General features: G+C 50.8%; 10 protein-coding genes across 10 annotated transcripts; 7 read left to right on the forward strand and 3 right to left on the reverse strand.

Moving 5' to 3' along the window:
* Positions 1–15: 15 nt before the first annotated feature.
* Positions 16–289, reverse strand: N7506_010251 (uncharacterized protein; the record flags this gene model as incomplete). The annotated part of the gene is given in 3 exon segments (XM_056959544.1): positions 16–138; positions 172–244; positions 261–289. The coding sequence occupies 3 exon segments, from the start codon at positions 287–289 to the stop codon at positions 16–18; spliced, it is 225 nt and encodes a 74-aa protein (XP_056808934.1).
* A 1-nt stretch (position 290) lies between these two features.
* N7506_010252 (CSN8/PSMD8/EIF3K family protein) lies at positions 291–1,079 on the forward strand (the record flags this gene model as incomplete). Its single annotated transcript, XM_056959545.1, has 3 exons — positions 291–505; positions 564–745; positions 811–1,079. The coding sequence occupies 3 exons, from the start codon at positions 291–293 to the stop codon at positions 1,077–1,079; spliced, it is 666 nt and encodes a 221-aa protein (XP_056808935.1).
* Positions 1,080–1,513: 434 nt separating this feature from the next.
* Positions 1,514–1,959, reverse strand: N7506_010253 (ATP synthase subunit e; the record flags this gene model as incomplete). Its single annotated transcript, XM_056959546.1, has 3 exons — positions 1,514–1,575; positions 1,675–1,867; positions 1,939–1,959. The coding sequence occupies 3 exons, from the start codon at positions 1,957–1,959 to the stop codon at positions 1,514–1,516; spliced, it is 276 nt and encodes a 91-aa protein (XP_056808936.1).
* A 281-nt stretch (positions 1,960–2,240) lies between these two features.
* N7506_010254 (uncharacterized protein) lies at positions 2,241–4,444 on the forward strand (the record flags this gene model as incomplete). Its single annotated transcript, XM_056959547.1, has 3 exons — positions 2,241–2,366; positions 2,425–3,264; positions 3,317–4,444. The coding sequence occupies 3 exons, from the start codon at positions 2,241–2,243 to the stop codon at positions 4,442–4,444; spliced, it is 2,094 nt and encodes a 697-aa protein (XP_056808937.1).
* A 1,271-nt stretch (positions 4,445–5,715) lies between these two features.
* Positions 5,716–7,136, forward strand: N7506_010255 (uncharacterized protein; the record flags this gene model as incomplete). The annotated part of the gene is made up of 6 exons (XM_056959548.1): positions 5,716–5,892; positions 5,977–6,013; positions 6,072–6,145; positions 6,200–6,579; positions 6,630–6,703; positions 6,757–7,136. 6 exons carry the CDS (start codon positions 5,716–5,718, stop codon positions 7,134–7,136), a joined length of 1,122 nt encoding a protein of 373 aa, XP_056808938.1.
* Positions 7,137–7,553: 417 nt separating this feature from the next.
* Positions 7,554–9,247, reverse strand: N7506_010256 (putative MFS transporter; the record flags this gene model as incomplete). The annotated part of the gene is made up of 4 exons (XM_056959549.1): positions 7,554–7,577; positions 7,633–7,732; positions 7,797–8,161; positions 8,219–9,247. The coding sequence occupies 4 exons, from the start codon at positions 9,245–9,247 to the stop codon at positions 7,554–7,556; spliced, it is 1,518 nt and encodes a 505-aa protein (XP_056808939.1).
* Positions 9,248–10,668: 1,421 nt separating this feature from the next.
* Positions 10,669–11,775, forward strand: N7506_010257 (uncharacterized protein; the record flags this gene model as incomplete). Its single annotated transcript, XM_056959550.1, has 1 exon — positions 10,669–11,775. The coding sequence occupies one exon, from the start codon at positions 10,669–10,671 to the stop codon at positions 11,773–11,775; it is 1,107 nt and encodes a 368-aa protein (XP_056808940.1).
* Positions 11,776–12,196: 421 nt separating this feature from the next.
* On the forward strand, positions 12,197–13,141 carry N7506_010258 (uncharacterized protein; the record flags this gene model as incomplete). The annotated part of the gene is made up of 1 exon (XM_056959551.1): positions 12,197–13,141. The coding sequence occupies one exon, from the start codon at positions 12,197–12,199 to the stop codon at positions 13,139–13,141; it is 945 nt and encodes a 314-aa protein (XP_056808941.1).
* Positions 13,142–13,828: 687 nt separating this feature from the next.
* pmt4 (dolichyl-phosphate-mannose-protein mannosyltransferase) lies at positions 13,829–16,289 on the forward strand (the record flags this gene model as incomplete). The annotated part of the gene is made up of 3 exons (XM_056959552.1): positions 13,829–14,053; positions 14,125–15,766; positions 15,829–16,289. 3 exons carry the CDS (start codon positions 13,829–13,831, stop codon positions 16,287–16,289), a joined length of 2,328 nt encoding a protein of 775 aa, XP_056808942.1.
* A 1,419-nt stretch (positions 16,290–17,708) lies between these two features.
* Positions 17,709–20,626, forward strand: N7506_010260 (uncharacterized protein; the record flags this gene model as incomplete). The annotated part of the gene is made up of 2 exons (XM_056959553.1): positions 17,709–19,953; positions 19,980–20,626. 2 exons carry the CDS (start codon positions 17,709–17,711, stop codon positions 20,624–20,626), a joined length of 2,892 nt encoding a protein of 963 aa, XP_056808943.1.
* Positions 20,627–21,642: the final 1,016 nt, after the last annotated feature.

The raw sequence follows: 21,642 nt of genomic DNA on the forward strand, positions 1-21,642 counted from the left end.
AAATGAAACATGAAATCAGGAAACTGATTGGGCTGAGATGCCAATGGTGAGCGCCGTGAGTTGAGATGGGAAGAGCGAGAGCTGCGCAAGGTGGTCACTTCTGAAGGTCTTGGCACCGGCGAGAGGCGCCACCTCCGACTACTCCCCGCAATACTGCCAATCAACACTCACCTGTCCCATTTCTGTTTTCTTTGTGGCTTTGAGATACTGCTTTGAACTCCTGTTCCTGAAGCTCCTCTCACTTCTTTACAGCAATATACATATCGACTACCTCGCCCTTCCAACACATCATGGAGCTCCCGCCGCTGACGCTAGAGCAGCTCGCACAGCTGGTAGCCTCCAATTCCCCACCTTCAAAGTTATTCGAGACCTTGGCGGAATACGAACAAGAAGCATGTCTGATGTCAGATGGGAGTAGCGATGCAAGTGCATCTGGAGGCGATCTCCAGCTTTTAAGCTTGTTTTACTCGAGCTTCTTCCTCCTCCATCTCCTCACAGACCAAGTGTAAGTGACTTATTGGTGATGTACTCACGATCCTCACTTTACTAACAAAGCTTCACAGGGCCGAATCACGCGCTCTGACGGAGCGAGTGCCCGTTAATCTCAAACAACACGATACCACACTCCAGAACTGTTTATCTCTACTTCGAGCAGTATGGCAGACCAAACATGGCCAGGTCTACCAAATACTGCGAGGATCGCCCTGGCCAGATGTCTTGCAACCATTAGTACGAAGATACGAATGTACGTCTCCTGTCGCTTCTTGAACTACCCATAGTGGAGACTGACATCTTTGAACACTTGTATAGGCTTCTTCCAAGATAAGACCTTAATCTCAGTGAGCAAGTCATACCAGACCATTAGGTTGCCCGTCGCTGCGGCCTATCTCGGTTTGGATCAAAAGGCCGCGGAACAAGAAGACTCCAACATCATCACAAATTTCACGAAGTGTGGTTGGACCTGGGACCCCAATACGAAGTTGCTACATCCCAAGCCCATTGTGATACGTCCTGCGGATGGTCATTCCTACAATGGAATCCGCGAAGCGATGGCAATGCTTGGTGCCCGCGCAAGTTGAGAGGCCATCAAAACACTACGCAATACATGTTAATAGACTTGGCCCTCTATCATCAGCCTACGCAACTACAGTTCGCGCTCCGGATACTCCAGGACAGAGAGTACCCGGAGCTAGAGTGAACTGGCAATATAGAGTTCACTAGTAACGCCGGAATGCATAACACGATCTTTTGCTCTTGCTTTGGTCCAACTGTAGTGTACAGGCGCACGACAGCCCAGGGTATGTACAGGACCCAGATAAAACGTCTAAAAATGAGAAACAAAAATCATTCCATCTTTCGCTCGCAATGACACGGCTCGGGGGCATATTAAACCCAAACAATCGTACAGAAAAATGGCGTGGAGTCGAACAAATCGCGTCTTATACCCTGGGGGAGGTGCGATTCCCGCAAAGAGATCATTGCGTAACATTCCTCCTCAACAGGTTCTCTCCATTTATTCGTTGGCCTTCAGGAAAGCCTCAAGGTCGAACTTGGGGTCCTCGAAATTCGTGATGACTAGAAAGCTTGTTAGAATCGCGAGTCTTGGGGGGCATGCGGCTGCTTCGGGTATCTTCGCAAGTGTCCGAGTCGCATGATTATTGGGGCTGAACATACGTCCGCTGGATTGTGTCTTGACCTCCTGCTGGGGCTGGGTCTTCTTCTTGTACTCGGCCTTGGCCTGCTCGATCAGGCGCTCCTTGCGGGTGTACTCGTGCTCGATCTCTGCGCGCTTGGTGACGGAGTTGAGCGAGGACTGGTGGTAGACACCGTAGACGAGACCGGCAACGAGAGCCGAATAACGGAAGACCTAGGGGTTGGTAGACATGGTTAGCAGTAGTCGGGGGAGAGAGAGAGAGGTGACCCTTAGCCGGGACTCACATTAACACCCTGGGAAGCCATTGTGAAAGGTTTGTGAAAGAGAGGAATTAAATAAATGATCAAACGGCGGTATAAGGAAGGTCCGTTCAACAGGTGTCAACCGTCAATGGCAATGAGTCTCCAAGTTGGTCAATGGCGAGGTTCAGTTCATGTTCTGCGCGCGCGAGTTTTTCCGGGCCGCTCCCCAACTTCCGAAAAAGGACACCTCAGGCCATGTGTTTCTTAGTCATCCCGATAAACAGTGGGCGATACATTACTACAAGCGCGACAGCTCGAGTATCATCGCTTCATGATTGCCCAAGATGTCGATGCAGCAGCGAAAGGATGAGATCCTAGCCAAGCGGGCAAAACTTGCCGAGCTGAAAAAGCAACGCGAGCTACGTCAGAAGGAATTTACCAATAGGACTAGTGTCGGGGATGCTTCAGAGGTAAACAACAGCACATGAACAGATCACAGAGCTCGTCGGAGACTGACAACATGGCCAGATCATTTCGCCAGCGCCTAGTCACCCAGGTAACAGGCACGAGCTCGATGACCTTATTGCTCGTCTGGTCGATCGCCCAGCGTCGGCCTCTCTCAGCCAAGGTGCAGATGGCCAGTCGCGGCGAGGAAGCCGGCCAACCTCCGTCTTGAGCGCCAGCCAATTGAGCGGGGAGAATGCCGACGCATATACCTCCCCTTCGCGACCCCAATCCCAGTCCATTGCCGTCCAAACTATGGGCGAGGAGCCCTACATTTCCTCCGCAACAGAAGCCCCGCCTCCCCCTGAACTTGAACCCGACTCCAAACCTAAACCCGAGGTCGTCACCTACAGCAAGGCAGTACAAACAGATGGTCTGGACTTCCAACCTGAAACCCCTGAGGGTTCTGTCGCCTCGGACAATGAAGATGCCCCTGGTACCACGCGATCCGGCAAGCGTTCCAGTCGCCGGGATAAAGAACGAGACGAGGAAATCTTACAAAAGCTTCGCAAGGAGATTGAAGAAGAGCTACGTGCTGCCAATCAAGAGGAGGGTAACGATAACTCAGCTGCGCAAGCACAGTTGCGGTATCCTCTGCGCACACTTGATGACGACGAGCTGAAGGCAGTCACATCGTCCGACGATTTCCTGGACTTCGTAGAACGGTCCTCAAAGGTCATTGAGAGGGCGTTGGATGAGGACTATGACGTGTTGGCAGACTATGAGCTTGGAGGCATTGACGGGAATCTGCAAGAAGATGAGGAGAGTGGCAAGAAAAAGAGAGGAATGCAAGAAGTGTCTCATTTCTGGGACGAGCGATGGAGCAAGAATCGCATAATCAGTGATCTGAGCTTCTCCCCAAAGGTGGGTTTGTCAGACCAATTGGTTCACGTCTTATTGCTAACTTTTACTCTAGTTCCCTGAACTGTTGCTGGCATCATACACCAAAAATACCTCAGCTCCTCATGAGCCAGATGGCCTGGTTCAGATATGGAATCAACACTTGCAATCCCGCCCAGAATATGTGTTCCACTCTACTTCCGACATCCTGACAGCAAAGTTCTCTCCTTATCATCCAAACCTTGTCGTTGGGGGTTCATATTCAGGACAAGTGCTTGTGTGGGACACACGATCCTCACGTGCTGGCGGAGGCTCCCCTGTGCAGAAGACCCCTCTGACTGGCACTGGACATGCCCATCCTGTTTATAGCATCTCGATTGTTGGTACGCAGAATGCGCACAACATAATGACTGCCTCCACGGATGGTGTAGTCTGCGGCTGGACAATGGACATGCTCTCTCACCCACAAGATCGTGTGGAACTGAGTACACCACCCCCATCCAAGACGGAAGACCTTGCTCCAACCACAATGTCATTCCCTCACACCGACCCTACTTTCTTCATCGTTGGTACCGAAGAAGGAGTCATCTACCCCTGTCATCGGTACGATCGAGCCGGAGCCAAGGGTGGCACAGACCACCGCCTAGCCTACAAGGGCCACACAGCACCAATCATGTCTACTGCGTTCCACCCTGGTCGCGGACCCGTCGACCTAGGAGACCTAATGCTAAGTTCCAGTCTAGACTGGAGCGTTAAGCTCTGGCGCGTGCGGCCACCAGCGACCACCGCGTCTGCCACGTCCACCTCAGCCCCACAAGTCGTCTCACCAATACTCGATATCACCCGTGATGACGTTGTTTATGATGCTCGCTGGCACCCTACTAAGCCAGGTGTGTTCTCACTCGTCGACGGTGCTGGCAACGTCGAAGTCTGGGATCTTGCATCGGATACCGAGGTTCCAGTTGCACGTGAAGTCGCCGACAACAAGCATGGAAATATCATTTCACGTAGCCTTAACAAGGTTGCATGGGATGAGCGCGAAGGCCGACGCCTGGCGACGGGTGGTCTCAACGGTGTCGTTACGGTATACGAGGTCGGCAAGGGTCTCTGTGGTTTACCGGAAGATGTCCCCGCCGATGAGTGGACCGGCATGAAGAGACTTGTTGGGAAGCTGGAGCAAAAGGACAAGGATCGGGTGGCTTAAACCTACCATTCTACGAACTTGTGTTTTCAATGATTGTCGATGTAGTTTTCTTCCGGCCGACTTCCCCCGTCTACCTTTTTTTCTTTGGAAGGCGTACTGTCTTGCTTGCCATATACCCCTTTCCCTTCAATCACATAATTTGTGTATTTGCATCTCATCGTCAATACCATTGTACTTCAATCATCTGTACAATGATGGCTGATATTCAATCCGTCCTCTGGGTAACCTTGGAATGCAAGATGTTCGTAGAGGCTCGGTGTGCAAACGAGAATCAGTAACTAGCTCAAGTATTGCACAACCTTGGAACGCCGAGCGCTTTGTTTCTCTAGGTTGAGACTCGTGTGTTATTTGAAATCAAATATCGAGGATCTCGACTTTTGAGTGATGTCAAATACTTCCAAGGATATATCCACCCCCAGGTATAACTGGTTTACGCAATCTTATACATTGAAATCCACTCAATTGATGATGGATCTATGGGGGCCAAAATATAACCACGAAGTATGAGGCATTAACACAAATATTTACTAGATCAACTCTAAACCTTGGAATCCCCGATGTCGGATTCATACTCGAAGTAAAATTTAAGACCCCAAAGTACGGAGATCTACGTCCATCCAACCAAACCCGACCTCAGCGTCAAAAGTGGAAACTAAACATGCGATCACCTATGTGCGTGGACTATGTCCCAATATAGAAATAGTACTCCCCACGTCAAAGCCTATAGCTAGGAACTAGCTTTGGGTGAGCGGTATCCGGTGTATGCCGAGGGACATCATGCCCAGACGGCAATCGAACATGGCAGCGGAAGTCCGCCGAGAAACCCCGAATTGACGAGGGTTCCCCATAAGGAGTTGTCTTAATGGCGGTGGTGATGTCAGTCCCCAGTAGTCCCGGGGCGAAAGACTCTTTGATCGCTTTGAGCCCAAAGGAACCTTGTCGATCCGGTTCCACGGAAACGTCAACTTTATCTCGATAGACTTTGTCTACGCGGGTGATAAGCCAATCGAAGCGGGTCATTTTCTTGGACTCGTGGTTGCTCTTCTTTTATTACCGCCCCTCGTAGGTTTCGCCCCGGTAGTTGGCTAAGGGCTTTGCTTCTTTGAGAATTCTCTAGTGGATTGTCTCCGTCGGCGTCTATGCTTTCAACTGGGGTTTTCTTTGTTGGAAATTACTATTATAATGCACAGCCCGCAGCTTCTCTCCAGTATTCGTTCACAGCATCTCAAAGCTCTATCAATGAAGAGGTATACAGATTTTCTTCCGTCAACATGATGGGTGTGGACTGGTCCCCGGGCAATAGAGATCCACGTGGTGGCAATGCCCTGCTAGGAGCTGCTATAGGTATTGCAGTCGTGCAGATACTCTTCGTTGCTGCAAGATTCTTCACTCGGTTTATTCAACGGATGAAGATCGGGGTTGATGACTACCTGATCCTTTTTGCCTTGGTATGTATAAGCGCCAAAATCACAAATGAAATCAAGCAATGCTATGTGAGCAAAAGATGAGCTAACATATCTGCTCTGACCTAGGCGGCAAGCTTATCGATTTGTTCGGTATACATCTACCGTATGTGAGATCCTATCTATGTGGTCTAAAAGAAGCCAAAAGCTCATCGCATGCGCAGTGGCCAAAGCTGGAGTTGGGAACCCTGACAGACCTATGGCTTCCACGCCTGAAAATATGATATTTCTGCGAAAGGTAAGTTTGAAGCACACTTTCAATCTTTCATCTCGGACTCACAAGTGCAACCAGAGCATCTTCATTCTACAAATCCTGAATTATCCACTTAGTTTGACTTCCTCCAAACTTGCTCTTTTGCTGTTCTACACACGAATTTTCACGCTTCGCAAATTCCGAATTTGTGCTTATTGTGTTGGTGCATTGGTACTTGGGGTGGGTGTGGGAGCTTTGTTCGCAACTTTTTTCCAATGCACGCCTTTCCCATACATCTGGAACAGGTCAATCCCTGGAGGGTCATGCGTGTGGCGAATCTCAATCTATCGGATTCTCTCGCCATTCAATGTGTTGACTGGAGTTCTGATCATCATCCTGCCAATTCCGTCTGTTTGGAAGCTACATGCACCCCGAGGACAGAAGGTCGCACTGACCGGTGTGTTCCTTCTGGGTGGATTGTAAGTCCCTGTTCTAACTGCTTCCCACAACAGTCGCTAATATCTGACAGAGGAACCGTGGCCAGCATCTTGAGCTTGGCGATCTTTTTCTCCGAGGGACAGGTATCCATCAATGATCCTACATGTAAGCATCGCCTTGCATTTTGAGCAAGTACTCGTCACTGATATCATTGAAAGTGGGGTTCTCGGTCGAACTGGGTATCCTCGTGGCACTCGAAAGTGGTATAGTCATCGTTGCATCTTGCCTTATGAGTATTTGGCCTTTGTTCACCAAATTGGTACCACAACGTTTCCAATCCTGGTTCTCTCGCACCCCGCGCAAAAGCGAACACCAAAATTGGTATCTTACAAACAACCAGACCAACAAAAGTAAAACCCAAGTTGAGCGTTGCAGGGAGGTTCCCTTGATCAGAGAAGATGCTTGGAATAGCTCACAATCTTCTCCTTGTTCGTTGGCGGACTTGGAGGATCAGAGATTGTCCATTCTTGTTGATGACACAATGATGAGGTCTTGTGTCAATGATCGAGAGGAGAAACATGCTAAAAGTACTATATAGGCCTAATCAATTTAATCATTGTAATTAGAATTTGGTTTTGATATTAGAATCTCCATTGTCAAGTAGGCATCAGCCGACAAAACCTTGAAAACGACCAAGAAAATGCAAATGGTTATGTTGAGCCCTTAAGTTCTTACCTATCCACCCGTAAGGGTAAGCTACCTGGAGCCTGGAGTGAGTCTTAGATGCGAGCTCGCAACTCCTAGAATTCTACCAGATCAGACGGGAACTCCAATTCTGAATGGATTTGCCGTCAGCGTCCTTCCAAGGATATGGCCGATGAACTGCCCAGAAGCTCCATACATGTTCAACTGCAGCATGATATATTCAGCAGATGCGCGCTCTATTAAAGTGTTGCCGATGTGTATTTCCAGCTCGGGGACCATGCTCGAGATCAACAACTCTTCGAGTATGAGATTAGAATGTATATCGAAAACCGGGCTGCAACTCATGATTCAGTTACCATCATTCCTGAAATCTGGCAGAAAATACGTACCACACCCTCGAGTATTTTGACCCCACTTGCTTGCTGTCGATTGGCAATGTAGAAGTACGCCGTGAATGAGCCCACAATAGCAATAAGCAGAATATGAGAACTAGTGGTTGTCAAAATTGTCTTTCATCCGAATGTAAACGGGACATGACGGTGTCCGAACTCACCCTACAGATACCCAAACCGCAGTCAAATACTGTGGTGCTTCTTTCTGTCGGACGATATAGCTGCCTGCCACGCCGCCCAAACCATTGAAAGCAGTGACAGTCGCTGCAGTTGCAGCACGCTTCCATTGGCCAACAATATTATTAGCCTGGAAAGCGTTCAAGGCAGCCCAATTCGAAACGTAAGCACCGGTAGCTAAAAACGTTCCAACATATCGCACGGCTACTTGGGAAGACGCAGGAAGTCCGAACATAAGGAAACCGACTATGAGCATGAGAGCATTAAATGTGATTAGTGGCCCTCGGACGCCGTAACGGTCTCCAATAAACGACGTGAGGATAACTGGGATGACGGCGTAATAATATGGCTTGCAGCAAAGTCAGAAGCTGGGGTCGGAAGCTCCGTGGTGATCTTGTCAACTTACCGGCGTGGCGAGCAAAATGGATGTATCTGAGCTGAAGCCCATCCCAGATTGCAATATGATAGGCAGGAAATATGCCAAAGCAGTTGTGATCAGATTGAGCAAGAAGAACATGCATGCGAATCCGTAGATCTTCAGATCTTTGAAAGCAGAAAACATCGTTCCCCATGAAAACGGCTCAGGTACAAGATCTGCACGATCATCTTGAATTCTTCGGGCCGCAAGATGTGCTTCTTTCTCTGTAAGAAAGCAGAAGCTGTTTTGGGCGTTCTCGGGAAAGTCAACCATCCACCAGTAAGTGACCACGCCCAAAAAGCAGGTAATGAGACCCTGGACGAGGTACATCCAACGCCATCCAGCTAGACCAGCCTTTCCATTCAGGTGGTTTAATACATAGTTGACAATATTACCTGTGGCGAAGACAGACACTTCACCAGATTGCATGAATGCAAATCGGAGTTGCTGCTCTCGCCGTGGATACCAAGTGCTAACCAGGTAAGTGAGGCCTGGGTAAATGCCGGACATGGAAATTCCCAAAAGAACACGCAAAGCAATCATTTGGCCCCATGTGTGAATGAAAGCGGTACACAAGGTCAGTAGCCCGAAAAGAAATGTGATTGTCGCGAACCAGAGGCGTGGCCCAACAAACCGCACGGCTAGTGTGGATGGCAGCTGGAATGCCACATTGGCGATTGTAAAGATAAAGATAGACACTGAATATCGATTGCCCTGGTTCAATTCGAGGTCTTCGAGCATGGTTGTCACCGAGGCAGAGGAAAGGATGCCTGAATCCAATAGATTGAGACTGCACAGGAGCCCTGCAATGCTGCACAGGCGTAGATCGACTTTCCACCGTACCTGTTTCTCGAGTGCGGTCGACTCGACCGAGTGCTCATAACTCGCTTGGCCATTCTCTGAGGTAAATCCACCAGGTGCTAGTTCGCCGCCTACTTGATTTGGTGTTGGGCCACAATTAGCGTCCTGAAGCAAGGTTGTCACAGATAAAGATTGGCTCTTTTCTGAGTTTCTCATTTTGAAAGGAATGCAAATTGAGATCGCTTGCTCGTGGTCCCTCTCACTGGGAGGGGTTGATGTTTTGTTTTTCCAGGATAAGAATGTGATAGAAGCGAGTAGTGCGTGCTCTTACGGCAAGATTATCAATTGCGCTATAATCCCAACCTCGATAGGACTTTCTCTCGATCCATCTTTCAACGACGTAATGCCGTACACCAGAATTGGTCGAGGGGGCATTCTGGAAATGCAGTGGCCGCATTGTTTACATTAAACTTTGAAGGAAAAGCTCTCATAGTCGTGCTACAGGATTCCCTGCTCTCACCTCATCGGGTCTCGGTGTACTCCATATACTCCGCAGTTATGGAGGATCTGCACAGACTGTAGATAGCCTCCAAACTCCAGTTCTTGTTGTTTTTGTTATCATTGAACTTCCCTTTTATTGTTTGAAGGGGCGCCCGCAAAGATGATTGATTGGGTTCGCTTGAGCACCACATGACATGGCATTCCTAGCCGACTCTGAATATGGCCTTGCATTGAAAGCTTGAATCTACTTTGTGACCACTGGGGCACCCGGTCTATATGCAGTGTGTCTTTGAAGACCGAATCGAGACCTAGGCAGCGCATACCAATACTCCGTACTCCGTACAGAGTAGTTTTCGCATTATTAGTCGGTCTGGCTCTGGCTCTTGGGACTATGTAGACCTCGGGATATGATTCATGCTCAAGTGTGAGTTGTCCAAGATCTGCACAAAAGAAAATAGTCTACGTGTACTCCGTACGGGGACGGTGTACGCCGTATCAAGCACTCTATCAGCACCCCGCAAGATCCTCCGTACGGAGGGGCTATTGAAGCCTAGTGGTCACTATTGCCAAGATGTATTCTGCTCTTGTATAATTTTGTTTTGCTTTTGCAAACTATGCTCGTTCGGATCCGATAGTACCAATAGTACCACAATGGTCTCCCGGTCGGATATTGAATTCTACTCCGAAGGTGTGTCGGCCCGATGGTCGATTTCGAGATTCTCGCGCATACCTGTACACTGTATGTTATACACCGGATGGGTTCTAGAATTGGAGTTCAATGAGGCCAATAGAAGCTCTGGAGCTCTGACGACTGACATAGATTACGTGAAAGCTAGGTATTGAAGTGACCGAAACAAGGAAAACCAAAACAAAAAGGAAAAAGAAGGAGTCAAAAAAACAACCGTGGACCGGGTGAACATGTTGTTTGAAGCAATTCCCCGTATGGAGAGAAAAAGAGACCAACAGATCAATAAGCGCCAAAGGAGAGATTGAGATTGGGCCCTACTCGGTCGACGGACCCATGGAAGCTCTTTGGTTCTGTTTGCTGCCCCACGTTCGGTCGAATGGATCTCTGAGGACAAAATAATACCCCATCTCTCTTTCTCTCCGCATTCTCATTCCTGGTCAAATTAAACATGGTCGAACTCATCAACCCCCCAGAGACCCGTCTGCTCCTCCCTCCTCTCCTCGCCTGTCTCCCACTCGCCTTCGTCTCGCCACGGGCGCCCCCAGCTCTGCTCCCACTCCTCTCTCCCATCCTGCGCCAACGAGTCGGCGTCCTCAGCTCACTCTCCACATCTGCTACGGAATCATGGTTACAACTCCTGTGCTGGGACGCTGGCAAAGCAGAGCGTCTACGGGCCATTATCGACGGCGCCACATTTGAACCCCACCCCGTTTCAGGCGAGATCGAGCTCCCGGATGAGCTCCCCGTGACATACAAGCGGGTGGATGACGAGACCCTCAAGGCACAGGTGCCTCTGCACGATTACAGTATCACTGTAGTCTACCTGTGGTGCCCAACAGATGAGGAAGGCGGTGGTCGAGGCTGGCGCGTCGCGGAGCTTCTTCCACGTGAAGGTCCCGCCGACGACGACAACACCTGGGCTATTTCTATTGGCGAGGCCAACGTCCAGGCCAAAGATCAGTCCACGGCCGATGTACCGGACGGCAAACCCCAAGACAACGGCTTGGAGGAAGAAGAGGACGATGACGATTACTGGGCCCAGTACGATGCCACACCTGGATCGAAGACCCCAGCACAGCCTGCTGGGTCCTCGAAGCTGGGTCCGTCGGGTCTTTCAGAGCAGTCGTATTTCTCACAGTATGGCGATGTTCAGCCAGCGATGGATAACCATGATCCTGGCGAGGAGCAGCCAGAAGTTGGTCCATCTTCGCTCAACGGGGATATGCTGGCCAACTTGCTGCGGCGACAGGTGAACGGCGATTCAACAGAAGAGGCCCGTAGTAACGGATATCCTGCTGGCCAAGTCCCCAGTGACAACGCTGCGCAGGCTTTGAACCACCCTCGGCCTGGTTCCGTTTCTTCTTCCAGCTCAGTAGCCCGACTGGAAAAGGAAGCGGAAAGCCAATCCACGTACGAGGTTGGGGTGAAGCAACATATTGGCACCAGTATCAAGAGCTTATTCCGCTTGGCCAAGGCCACTGGAATGCCTCGCGCAGAGTTCCAGTCGCTGGTCTCGAGGGAGTTGGAGCTTTTGGACATTACGGATGACGAGTAAAGCCATATACTTGATACCCATGAGCCCAGTTTGGTTGGGCTCATACATTATTATGCATGTGTTGAGAGTATTCTGGGAGACAAAATGTCTCCATGAGACCAATGAAACTATTCAGAGATAAAAAGGCAAACAAAACCAAATGTAAGATTGAAATCTAAAACATTTAATGACGCCATATCGCAAAGGATACCCGATAAGGCGCATCTTGGCGAGATAAATTCGAGTACGAAGGACCACCTGGGCACTCCGGGGATTCAAGTAGCTCCGCCTCTGACAAGTGTGGCTAAGCAAATGCTTATCCTGCCGAAAGCAGCCACCATTGCGAGCTGGTTATCAGGTTGAGGCTGGGCTCACCCCACTCGCGTGTTTAAAAGACCTTTGGCCCCCAAGTAAGACGGTTCAGATTCCACAACTTCACATCATGGCCGACGAAAAGAAACAGAACCCCTTTGAAGCCATGGGCCCCCCAGAGGCAGAGGCAGAGGCAGAGGCAGAGCATCCTCCAGCATACACGGCCGAGCAATCAACACGGTCATTCTCACCCTCGACGCAAGCAGGCCCATCCACTTCATGGCCTGACCAACCACTCTCTCAATCACCCAGACCAATCGCCATTCCAGCGATAGCCAGCTCTTTTGATTCCCCTTTCATTCGCGCCTACCCTTCAATTCTACAGACACACAAACTTCCCAAGGAATCATTCCTCAACTTCCTCGACCAATTGAACAAAGACATGGCCAGCAGCCCGCCCCTCCAAGTCCTAGACGCAACAGGAGGGATTCTCAATTCAGTTCCCATTCTCTTCCCACTGCACTGGATTGGAAATGCGGTTAGCGGTCTCGCAAATTTGGGCGGCCAGGGCATGTCCAAAGGCCGCACCGACTCGTCCATCAAAACAGCCAACAGGGACATCTTTGGTCCCCGTGGCTTGAAGGTTGAAATTGCCAAATTGGACGCCCTGGCTCATCTAGCTAAGATCCCAATTCTGGATTCCCAGGGCAAGATCAATAGACAGGCTCCTCTTCTCTTGCAGCTGCAGGATGAGCAACTCGAGCCTAGCGATGAACAACAGGCGGCGGAGCTAGAGGTGCAGCGTCGCATAAGGATATTGCAACCTTGGATCGCCGACCTGGAATTTGAGATCTTGCCTTGGTCTTCCAAGTCAAAACTAACGAGGTTCAATGCTGCTTTGAAGAAAAGAAACGATCCCGGGGAGTCGTCGAGAAGGGAGATGAGAAGGGAGAGAAGGGGCAGAAGGGAGCGATTTGGCCCTAATGACGCGGAGGCTAGTCCTGAAGACACTGAACTTTTCCGCAAGGCCTTGTGGCTTGTCATTCGAGAGATTGAACCCGAGGAAAGCCGTTAGTGTTGGAGACTGGCAACTCTGCGCGTTGAATATAATCTCTGGAGGGAGTCTAATAGGGAGACTTGGATATACCACATCGACGAGCGTTTTTTTCGAATATTTAGGCTTACTTTGCATTTTCTTGGCCCTGTAGACACGACCTTAGCAATGAAGGAGCGGTCCACCTCCAGGGTTAAGTAATAACCCCAAAGTTCCAAGTCTCTGGTCCACCTGGGCAATAATATCATTTACAAGACCGAAAAAGTAGTCAAGACGATCACATGGATTTGTTCAATTGAGAATCACTTGGATCATATGCTGTGCGAAGAACCAAACTCGGAACAATACAGCACCAGATCATTTCAGCCCTCAAATTGTGAAATTTCTCTTCAAAACAAGGAGGTTCATAGGGTTGTTTCAGGGTATACTCCCGAGCTCCCTTTGGGTGGATTTGTATACGTAGATCCGCTTTGGCCACCGCCCCGAAAGAAGACACGCAACGTCTGCCCCCCCATCTCCTTTCCTTTTTCCTTAAACATCTTGGCCTCGTTTGGTGCCATGCTCTATTGGTGATCCTGGTAAGCTTCTTTTTATCTTCCGTCTTTTCGTCTGTTTTCTGTTTCCATGGATCTTGAGTGTTGACGCGACCAGTCTATTTGGTTATAGGTAGTTTCTCGGTCGCTCTCTTTTGTTTCATCTTATCTCAACATGTCGTCCCCTTCGCCATCTTTGCGGAAAAGAACCGGAAAGAAGGAGGCTTACACTGCATTGCCTTCCGATGATGGCTCTTTGATCCCCGTTGCGCCGGTCAAAAAGTCGGAATGGGACTATTGGCTGGCCATAGTCATCCTTACCCTTCTGGCTTTCGCGACGCGATTCTACCGCATTGACTATCCTAACGAGGTTGTCTTTGATGAAGTCCACTTCGGAAAGGTATGATACTTGGTGCCTCAGTGGCACATCCACGAATAGGGGCGGCCCCGACTGACACTTACATTTATTAGTTCGCTTCCTATTACCTCCAACGCACCTATTTCTTCGATGTGCACCCACCTTTTGGAAAGCTGCTGTTTGCCCTCGTGGGCTGGTTGGTTGGATTTGATGGAAGTTTCCTTTTTGAGAACATTGGCGACTCCTATATCGAAAACAATGTGCCCTACCTCGCCCTGCGCGCACTTCCGGCCACCCTGGGCACCCTGACTATTCCTGTGGTGTTCCTCATCATGTGGGAGTCTGGTTACTCTTTGCCTGCCTGTGTCCTTTCTGCGGGTCTGATGGTGTTTGACAACGCTCACGTGGGCGAAGACCGTCTGATCCTCTTGGATGCGACCCTCGTGCTGTCCATGGCGCTCAGTGTTCTGTGCTACGTCCGGTTCTACAAGCTGCGTCACGAACCATTTGGTCGGAAGTGGTGGAAGTGGCTCTTGCTGACTGGCTTCTGTCTGAGCTGCGTTATCTCCACCAAATACGTCGGTTTCTTCACCTTCGTGACCATTGGTGCCGCCGTCCTGATCGACCTGTGGAACCTCCTTGATATCAAGCGTGAACAAGGAGCTCTGAGCATGATCACCTGGGGCAAGCACTTTGTTGCTCGCGCTGTTGGACTCGTTGTTATTCCATTCCTTTTCTACCTGTTTTGGTTCCAGGTCCACTTTGCTATTCTTACTCGCTCCGGTCCGGGTGACGACTTTATGACACCCGAATTCCAGGAGACCTTGAGCGACAACCAAATGACTGCGCAGTCTGTTGGAATCCAATACTTCGACACCATCACCATGCGCCACAAGGACACCAAGGTCTTCCTCCACAGCCACTGGGACAAGTACCCTCTGCGCTATGATGATGGCCGCATTTCCAGTCAGGGCCAGCAGGTCACTGGTTACCCCCACAATGATACCAACAACCAGTGGCAGATTGTGCCTGGTGTGCCTCTTGTTGACCCCTCCAAGCCCCAGAGCGTGCGAAACGGCGATGTTATCCAGCTCCGCCACCTTGGAACCGAGAGCTACCTCCTGACCCACGATGTCGCCTCTCCATTCTTCCCCACCAACCAGGAGTTCACCACGGTCTCTCAAGAGCTAGCGGACGGTGAGCGTCACAACGATACTCTGTTCGAGCTCAAGATCGAGTCAGCCAAGGCCAACCAGGAATTCCGAACTCTTGCTAGCTTGTTCAAGTTGGTTCACGTTCCCACTCGCGTGGCTCTGTGGACACACACGACTCCCTTGCCTGAGTGGGGTTACAAGCAGGCGGAGATCAACGGAAACAAGAACATCCTTCAGTCCAGCAACGCGTGGTATGTCGAGAACATTGAGAACTTGGCTGAGGATAGCCCTCGCCTGGTCAAGGAGGAGCGTAAGGTCAAGACTTTGCCCTTCCTGCGCAAGTATTTCGAGCTCCAGGGTGCCATGTTCCACCACAACAATGCTCTTACCAGCAGCCACCCCTACGCTACTGAGCCCTTCCAGTGGCCCTTCCTGCTCCGCGGTGTGAGCTTCTGGACCAAGAACGATACTCGCGAGCAGATTTACTTCCTGGGTAACCCCATTGGATGGTGGATTGCTAGCAGTATCCTGGCTGTGTTTGCCGGTATTGTTGGTGCCGATCAGCTTTCGCTCCGCCGCGGTGTCGATGCATTGGAAGAAAGTAAGTCAAAACAAGCAGTTTCCAATTCACCCCCGCAGTAGCTAACCTGTATTTCTTTCTAGTCTGGGGCCCCGGCACTCGCTCGCGCCTGTACAACAGCACCGGATTCTTGTTCCTTTGCTGGGCCGCTCACTTCTTCCCCTTCTGGCTGATGGGTCGTCAGCGCTTCCTGCACCACTACTTGCCCTCTCACCTGGCATCTACGATGGTCTGCGGAGCTCTGGTTGAGTTCATCTTCAACCTGCAGCCCCTCGACCCCCGCACTGCCCTCCCTCCCACTGACGACCCCACCGGCAAGTCCAAGGCTCAGTCCGTCAGCAGCCTGCGCCGCTTCGTCACCGCTCGGGAGCGTATGGGCTGCAAGTCCCTCATTGCAGGCTGGATCGCTACCCTGGCCATCCTGGCCGCCACGATCTGGGGCTTCCTCTTCTACGCCCCGCTGACCTACGGTACCCCCGGTCTGGACGTGGCGGGCGTGACGGCCCGCAAGTGGCTGAACTATGACCTGCACTTTGCCAAATAAGCATGGGCGGTTTGGGCTTAGGCCGGAATGAAATTGACATTTGCATGGCAATATGTATGATAAGTTATATAGAAGGAGACTGTTGAATCGGAGTTAGACTTTCGAGTCTTGTGTCACGGGACAGACTTCTGTAAGAGGAAGTGTACTCATGCCCAGGTGAGTGTATTTCACACGGAGTACAAGTACGACACTCGGAGATATCCGCCAGGGATCCAAAGGTTAGCAAAGGTTAAGATATTTTACCTAATCTTCCCACGTGATCTGACATATGCATGGGCAGATCCCCACTGGTCCGTTGGTACTCCGTACTTTGGTACTTAGTACCGAAAGAACCTCGGGACATTGCATTGTACGAGAAGGTACTAAGTACCGTCCTAGGTAATAAGTAAATAGACATCAATAATTGCAAGCTTAGCTGCTCTAGACCGTTCAGTCGTGTGTTTTTTTCTTTTTCAACATTCCCAACTAGTTGAGGCTATTTTTAGACATACACACAAGGGCCACTTACTATGTATAGCGAAAGGTTTCACATTCTTCACAGTCTAGATTGGAAGCCAAACCGATGAGATCATATGCTCAGATGCTGCTAGTCACATATACATTATGTGCAAGCGAATGAGACCTGTTCAGCCCATCTGAGAGTGATACCCAGTGTATTTATACCTGTTCAATACAAAAGGTACCCTAGAGGAATAGACCAGCCCATAGCGTGGAAAAACTTTGCCTTCTCTTTCCATTCCTTTCCGGAATCTCTCATTCTTCATTCATTTTCTGCATTGCTATCTTCAGCTCTCGCTCTCTCTCTCTCTTTCTCTCTCTCTTGGCGGGCAGGGTCTCTCTCCACTCCCCACAGGGTATCCATTTTTAAACTGTTTCTTTGAAATCCCAGCGGAGCCCGAACCGAAACAAGCGATCCTTTTTCGCGCTGGTTTCACTTGTGGGTTCAATCGCTTTTTCTTTTCTTTTTGGCTTTTTCCAGGGGGTGGAAATCCCATCATCATTACCCATTCTGTCGCGCCTGCAAGGAATTTGGGAATTATTATCCAAATCTTGTTGTGAGGTGCCATCGATCGCGCAGACGCAAGACAATCCACTCTGTGGATTCCTGCCGGTCTTTGATCGGCCGCTAGACTCATCCGTGTTGTGCTTCCTTCCAAAACTGACTCGGCTTAATTCTTTCCCTCAGTCTAACCCCTCCTCCTTCCCCCCTGATCACCTATTGGGTTACCGAACGTGATCTTTACCTCACTATACCTATCCATTTGGACTCATCGGTTATTCCGATCTTGCAGTCGACACGTCAGGCGTTCGGCCACAACCTCTCAGGATCGTCCAAACCTTAATGAGAGCTGACTGGCGCTTTCCAAAGGGGTCCATAATAACTCTCCAGTGAAGTGCTTGGCCGACCCATCCGCGGTGATGCCCATCAAACTGCCCAAGAGCTTCGCGCGACGAAAATCGTCCGGCAACGTCCTGGAAGACGTGGAAGCCCCTCAATCCTCCTTCCGAGTCTTCGAGCGCCCGGGGCCGCAGCGATCAATGACGGACGGTGCAGCATTATCCAAACATCACAGCGAAGGCAATGCGGTGCCATCGGCCCTGGAAGAGGACAACATATTTGCAGAGCGACCCCTGGACAAGCGGTATGAACGTCCCTCAACCATGGATTCTCTCAGGAGACGGCTGACGGGGAACCGTGAAAGTGGGAATTACGAAAGTTCTACGTCAACCAGACTCAGCTCGTCGTCGACGATCCCATCCTCCACTGAAGTGGCAGCCGAAGAGACTCAATCTCCGCATTCCCGAATCCACGATGTGCCCGCACCACCACCACTCGCCAGTGCCCTGCGTGCTGCAGGCCGAACATTCTCGTTCGGCGGTCGTTTTGGAAAGTCTACACCCGCTGTCGTTCGTCAACAAACGCCCGAAGCCGCCAAACGCCCGGTGACGGGTAGCACCGACAGTACGGCCACTCCACCCAAGTTGCCTGATACCAACTTTACCATGGAGTCTCAGGATGATTTCAATAAGATGTTCGATAATATGGGTGGTTCTTCCACGCGAGAAAGGTCTCCTCAGCCGCATAATGGAAGTCTTGAAGCTACTCACGGAGTTGGCAATCTGACTGGTTCAAAGTATTCTTCATCTCCACCAACCCACGCTCTGCCTGAGTTCCAGGTGAGCAGAGCTGGGGCACCCGCGCCGATAAATACAGACCGGTCGACCGCCATCGAGTCCCCTCCCTATTCGTGGGGTCGTCGCCCGTCTCAGGAAGGATTGCTACACAACCGTGATCCGTCGCTGGACCAAGGTCGGTCTACTCTCGATCCAATGGGCTTCCGAAGGCCTTCTCCGTCTCCAAATCACCTCTCGGAGGCCGCTACAACTTCGCATCGCTCGCTGGAGCGGCCTTTGAAGGACAGGACGGACCGAAGTGGATTGCGCAGGAGCGGGGTTTATTCTCCATCAGGGGACGGTTTGCCCTTTGATGACGAAGATGCGAAATTGGTTCGCCAGTCCCTCATGTGGAGTAAGGAAACTTCACCTTGGGCAGAGGGTGCCACCACGGGTGGCTCATACATGGACAAGGGCAAATCGGCTGTTTACTCTGCGCCCGCTAACCCCGAACCCGATAATATGTTTTTGTATCGTCGCTCGCCGCCGCCTGCCGAGAGGGCAGACCCTGCGATCGCGGCCAACGCACGGTTGGCCGCCCGGTACGCGGAGAGGCTGCCCAAGTCTACGTCACCGGGTAACAAGGTGATGACTCCCTCTCAATTCGAGCATTATCGTCAGCAACAAGAACTTCGACGGTCCAACAGCAATGCATCCAAGAGTGAGGCAGAGTCCGACCATGATGACTTCGACGATGAGGAAGACGAGGTGGAAAAGCAGCGCGAGACGGAACGGCAACGACGAAAGCAGGAGGCTCACCTTTCTGTGTATCGTCAGCAGATGATGAAAATCACCGGCCAGCAAGTACCTATGCACTCGGTGCGCCCAGTCATGACCGGCGCTAGTAACAGCACACCCAACCTACTACCAAGTCGCTTGTCTGTTATGGGTGATAAGTCTAACAGCGGTAAGAGTAGCGAGGAAGAGGACGATGATGTTCCCCTGGGTATACTGGCAGCGCATGGATTCCCCGGTCAAAATCGACCGCCCACCCGCCTGAACAACGCCAGCTCGAACCCCAACCTTCGTGCTTCCATGCAGCCACCGTACATATCGTCCTCGAGCTCGGTGTCGGGTGCGGAGAATGGTGGAAACCGGGGAAGCCTGCCTCCCTTTGCGAGGAACTTGCCACAGGATCCTTACTATGGCGCTGGTCTGGTCAACAACGCCAACCGTGAATCCTTGGCCTTTGGAGGCGGCTCCGGCTCAGTGCATGGAGGTTCCCCATCTCCAGCACCTACCCCTGGAGGTTTAGTAGGAGTCATTGCGAATGAGGAGCGCCAAAGAGCTATGCGCCGAGGAAGTCCAAACACCCAAGCTATGCACAACATGGGATCTGTGCCTCGGCCACATTCAATGATGCCACAAATGCCTGGTCCGCCTGCGCCCGTAACCCCTGGAGAACAAGCATCGATCCAGCTGTCACAGCAGATGACAAACATGATGCAGATGCAGATGCAGTGGATGCAGCAAATGATGCAGATGCAAGGTGGACAGGGCCAAGCAATGATGCAGGGTATGCCCATGCCTCCCATGATGATGCCCGGAGGCCCGATGCCCATGCCCCCGATGGGTTCGCCCTCGGGAGGACCCCCTCCCTCAACGGCAACTCCAATATGCGTCCGATGTCCATGCCCGCCGGTTCAATGCTCAACGTCCCCTCTTCTGCGATGCCGCACCCCGATCAGCGCACCATGAGCATGCTCGACCCCAACATCTCCACCCGCCGCACTGGATCCCCGATGCCAAACCTCTCTGGCAATGCGTTCCGCCCCCAGACCGGCTATGCCCCCTCCATTGCGCCTTCTGAGCGGAGCAATGCCGGCATGGCTCCCCGCTACCGTCCGGTCTCCGTCGTGCCCCCAGAAACAAGCTACTCTACTAGTTCAGCAAACAAATGGGCTGATGAAAACCAATCTCCATCCGTTCTGAACTCCCAGTCGCACAACCTGCCAAAATCACATCTCGCCAACGTGAGCGTCCGTCCTGTCTCCCAGAATAGTCGCGTTGGCGGTGGACACGGCCACAAAGCCGCATCCGACGACGAAGATGACGACGAAGCTTGGGCCGATATGATGAAGAAACGCGACACGAAGAAGACAAACTGGAAGATGAAGCGAGGCACTTCTTCCTTCGGCGATCTCCTCAGCGCCGTGCACTGAGACCACCATCTTCGCTTTAGCGTCTTGCATTCCATTGCATATGTCCGTGTCACGCTGTATAGCCTTTTTTCCTCCCCTCCTTGATCTTCTTTTTCTCTAATATTTGCACGAAATCTCACGCACATATCATCACTGGGCCTGTCTTACTAGACACGTCCCCTCCCTTGTCGCCCTTGTTCTATATTTGCATTTTATTGCATATGGATGGGATTGCTGTCGTCGATATAGCCGACAAGTATGAATACATATGCTTCCTTTGTCTTTTTGGGCTTCTACTCATGCGTTTTGGATCTCTCTTTTTTTGTTCGTTATGGCATCGGCGTGGGAAGAGGCGTTGTTTTTGTTCGTGTTACCTTTTCGTTTGAGTCTTGCATCTTGCCTGAGCGCTACTCGACCATAATACATTTTCGGTCCTTGGGGCCGTTCTACCGGCTTCTTTACATTGGTGGTTTCGTAGGCGTGGATTCTCTTTTCTGGCTTGTAGAATGCTTTGGGGGCTTTCTATGGGAAATAACCGAGAAATCTGGTTTGCATGTTTATTTCGCCCTGCAGACTGCTTGCGTGTTCGCATCTTGATGGCATTTTATTATTCCAACCTTGGAATTTCCAAGGTCTCGAAGGTGTATCTGTTTTTCTGGATGGATGGCGGCCCAAAGTGGCTCCAATGTTGGTATATCTTAGACAAGACTATTTGCTTCCACTCTAGCAGTTATTAACTATGGGTCGTTTCACTTTACTAAAATGAAAATTATATTCAGCCGCTGGAGCTACCTAATCCATGGATGTACTTGTGTAGCTACCAGCCAACTCAAAAGTACGTTATACACACATAGGGAACTGCATAAATACTACCTCCTTCGATACGGGGAGCTAGAACCTTGGAGCTATAGTACATAGCAACAGGATACAGATGAGAATGGTAACCAAAGTCAATAGTGTGAACCATGGATCGAGGCAATTCTGAACCAATGACAGTCAATGTCCAAATGTGGGTCGGTGACTGTCACGTGTAGATA

Source organism: Penicillium brevicompactum (genome assembly GCF_028827555.1).
Source record: "Penicillium brevicompactum strain IBT 35665 chromosome Unknown utg000006l_segment0_segment0, whole genome shotgun sequence".
Classification (NCBI taxonomy): domain Eukaryota; kingdom Fungi; phylum Ascomycota; class Eurotiomycetes; order Eurotiales; family Aspergillaceae; genus Penicillium; species Penicillium brevicompactum.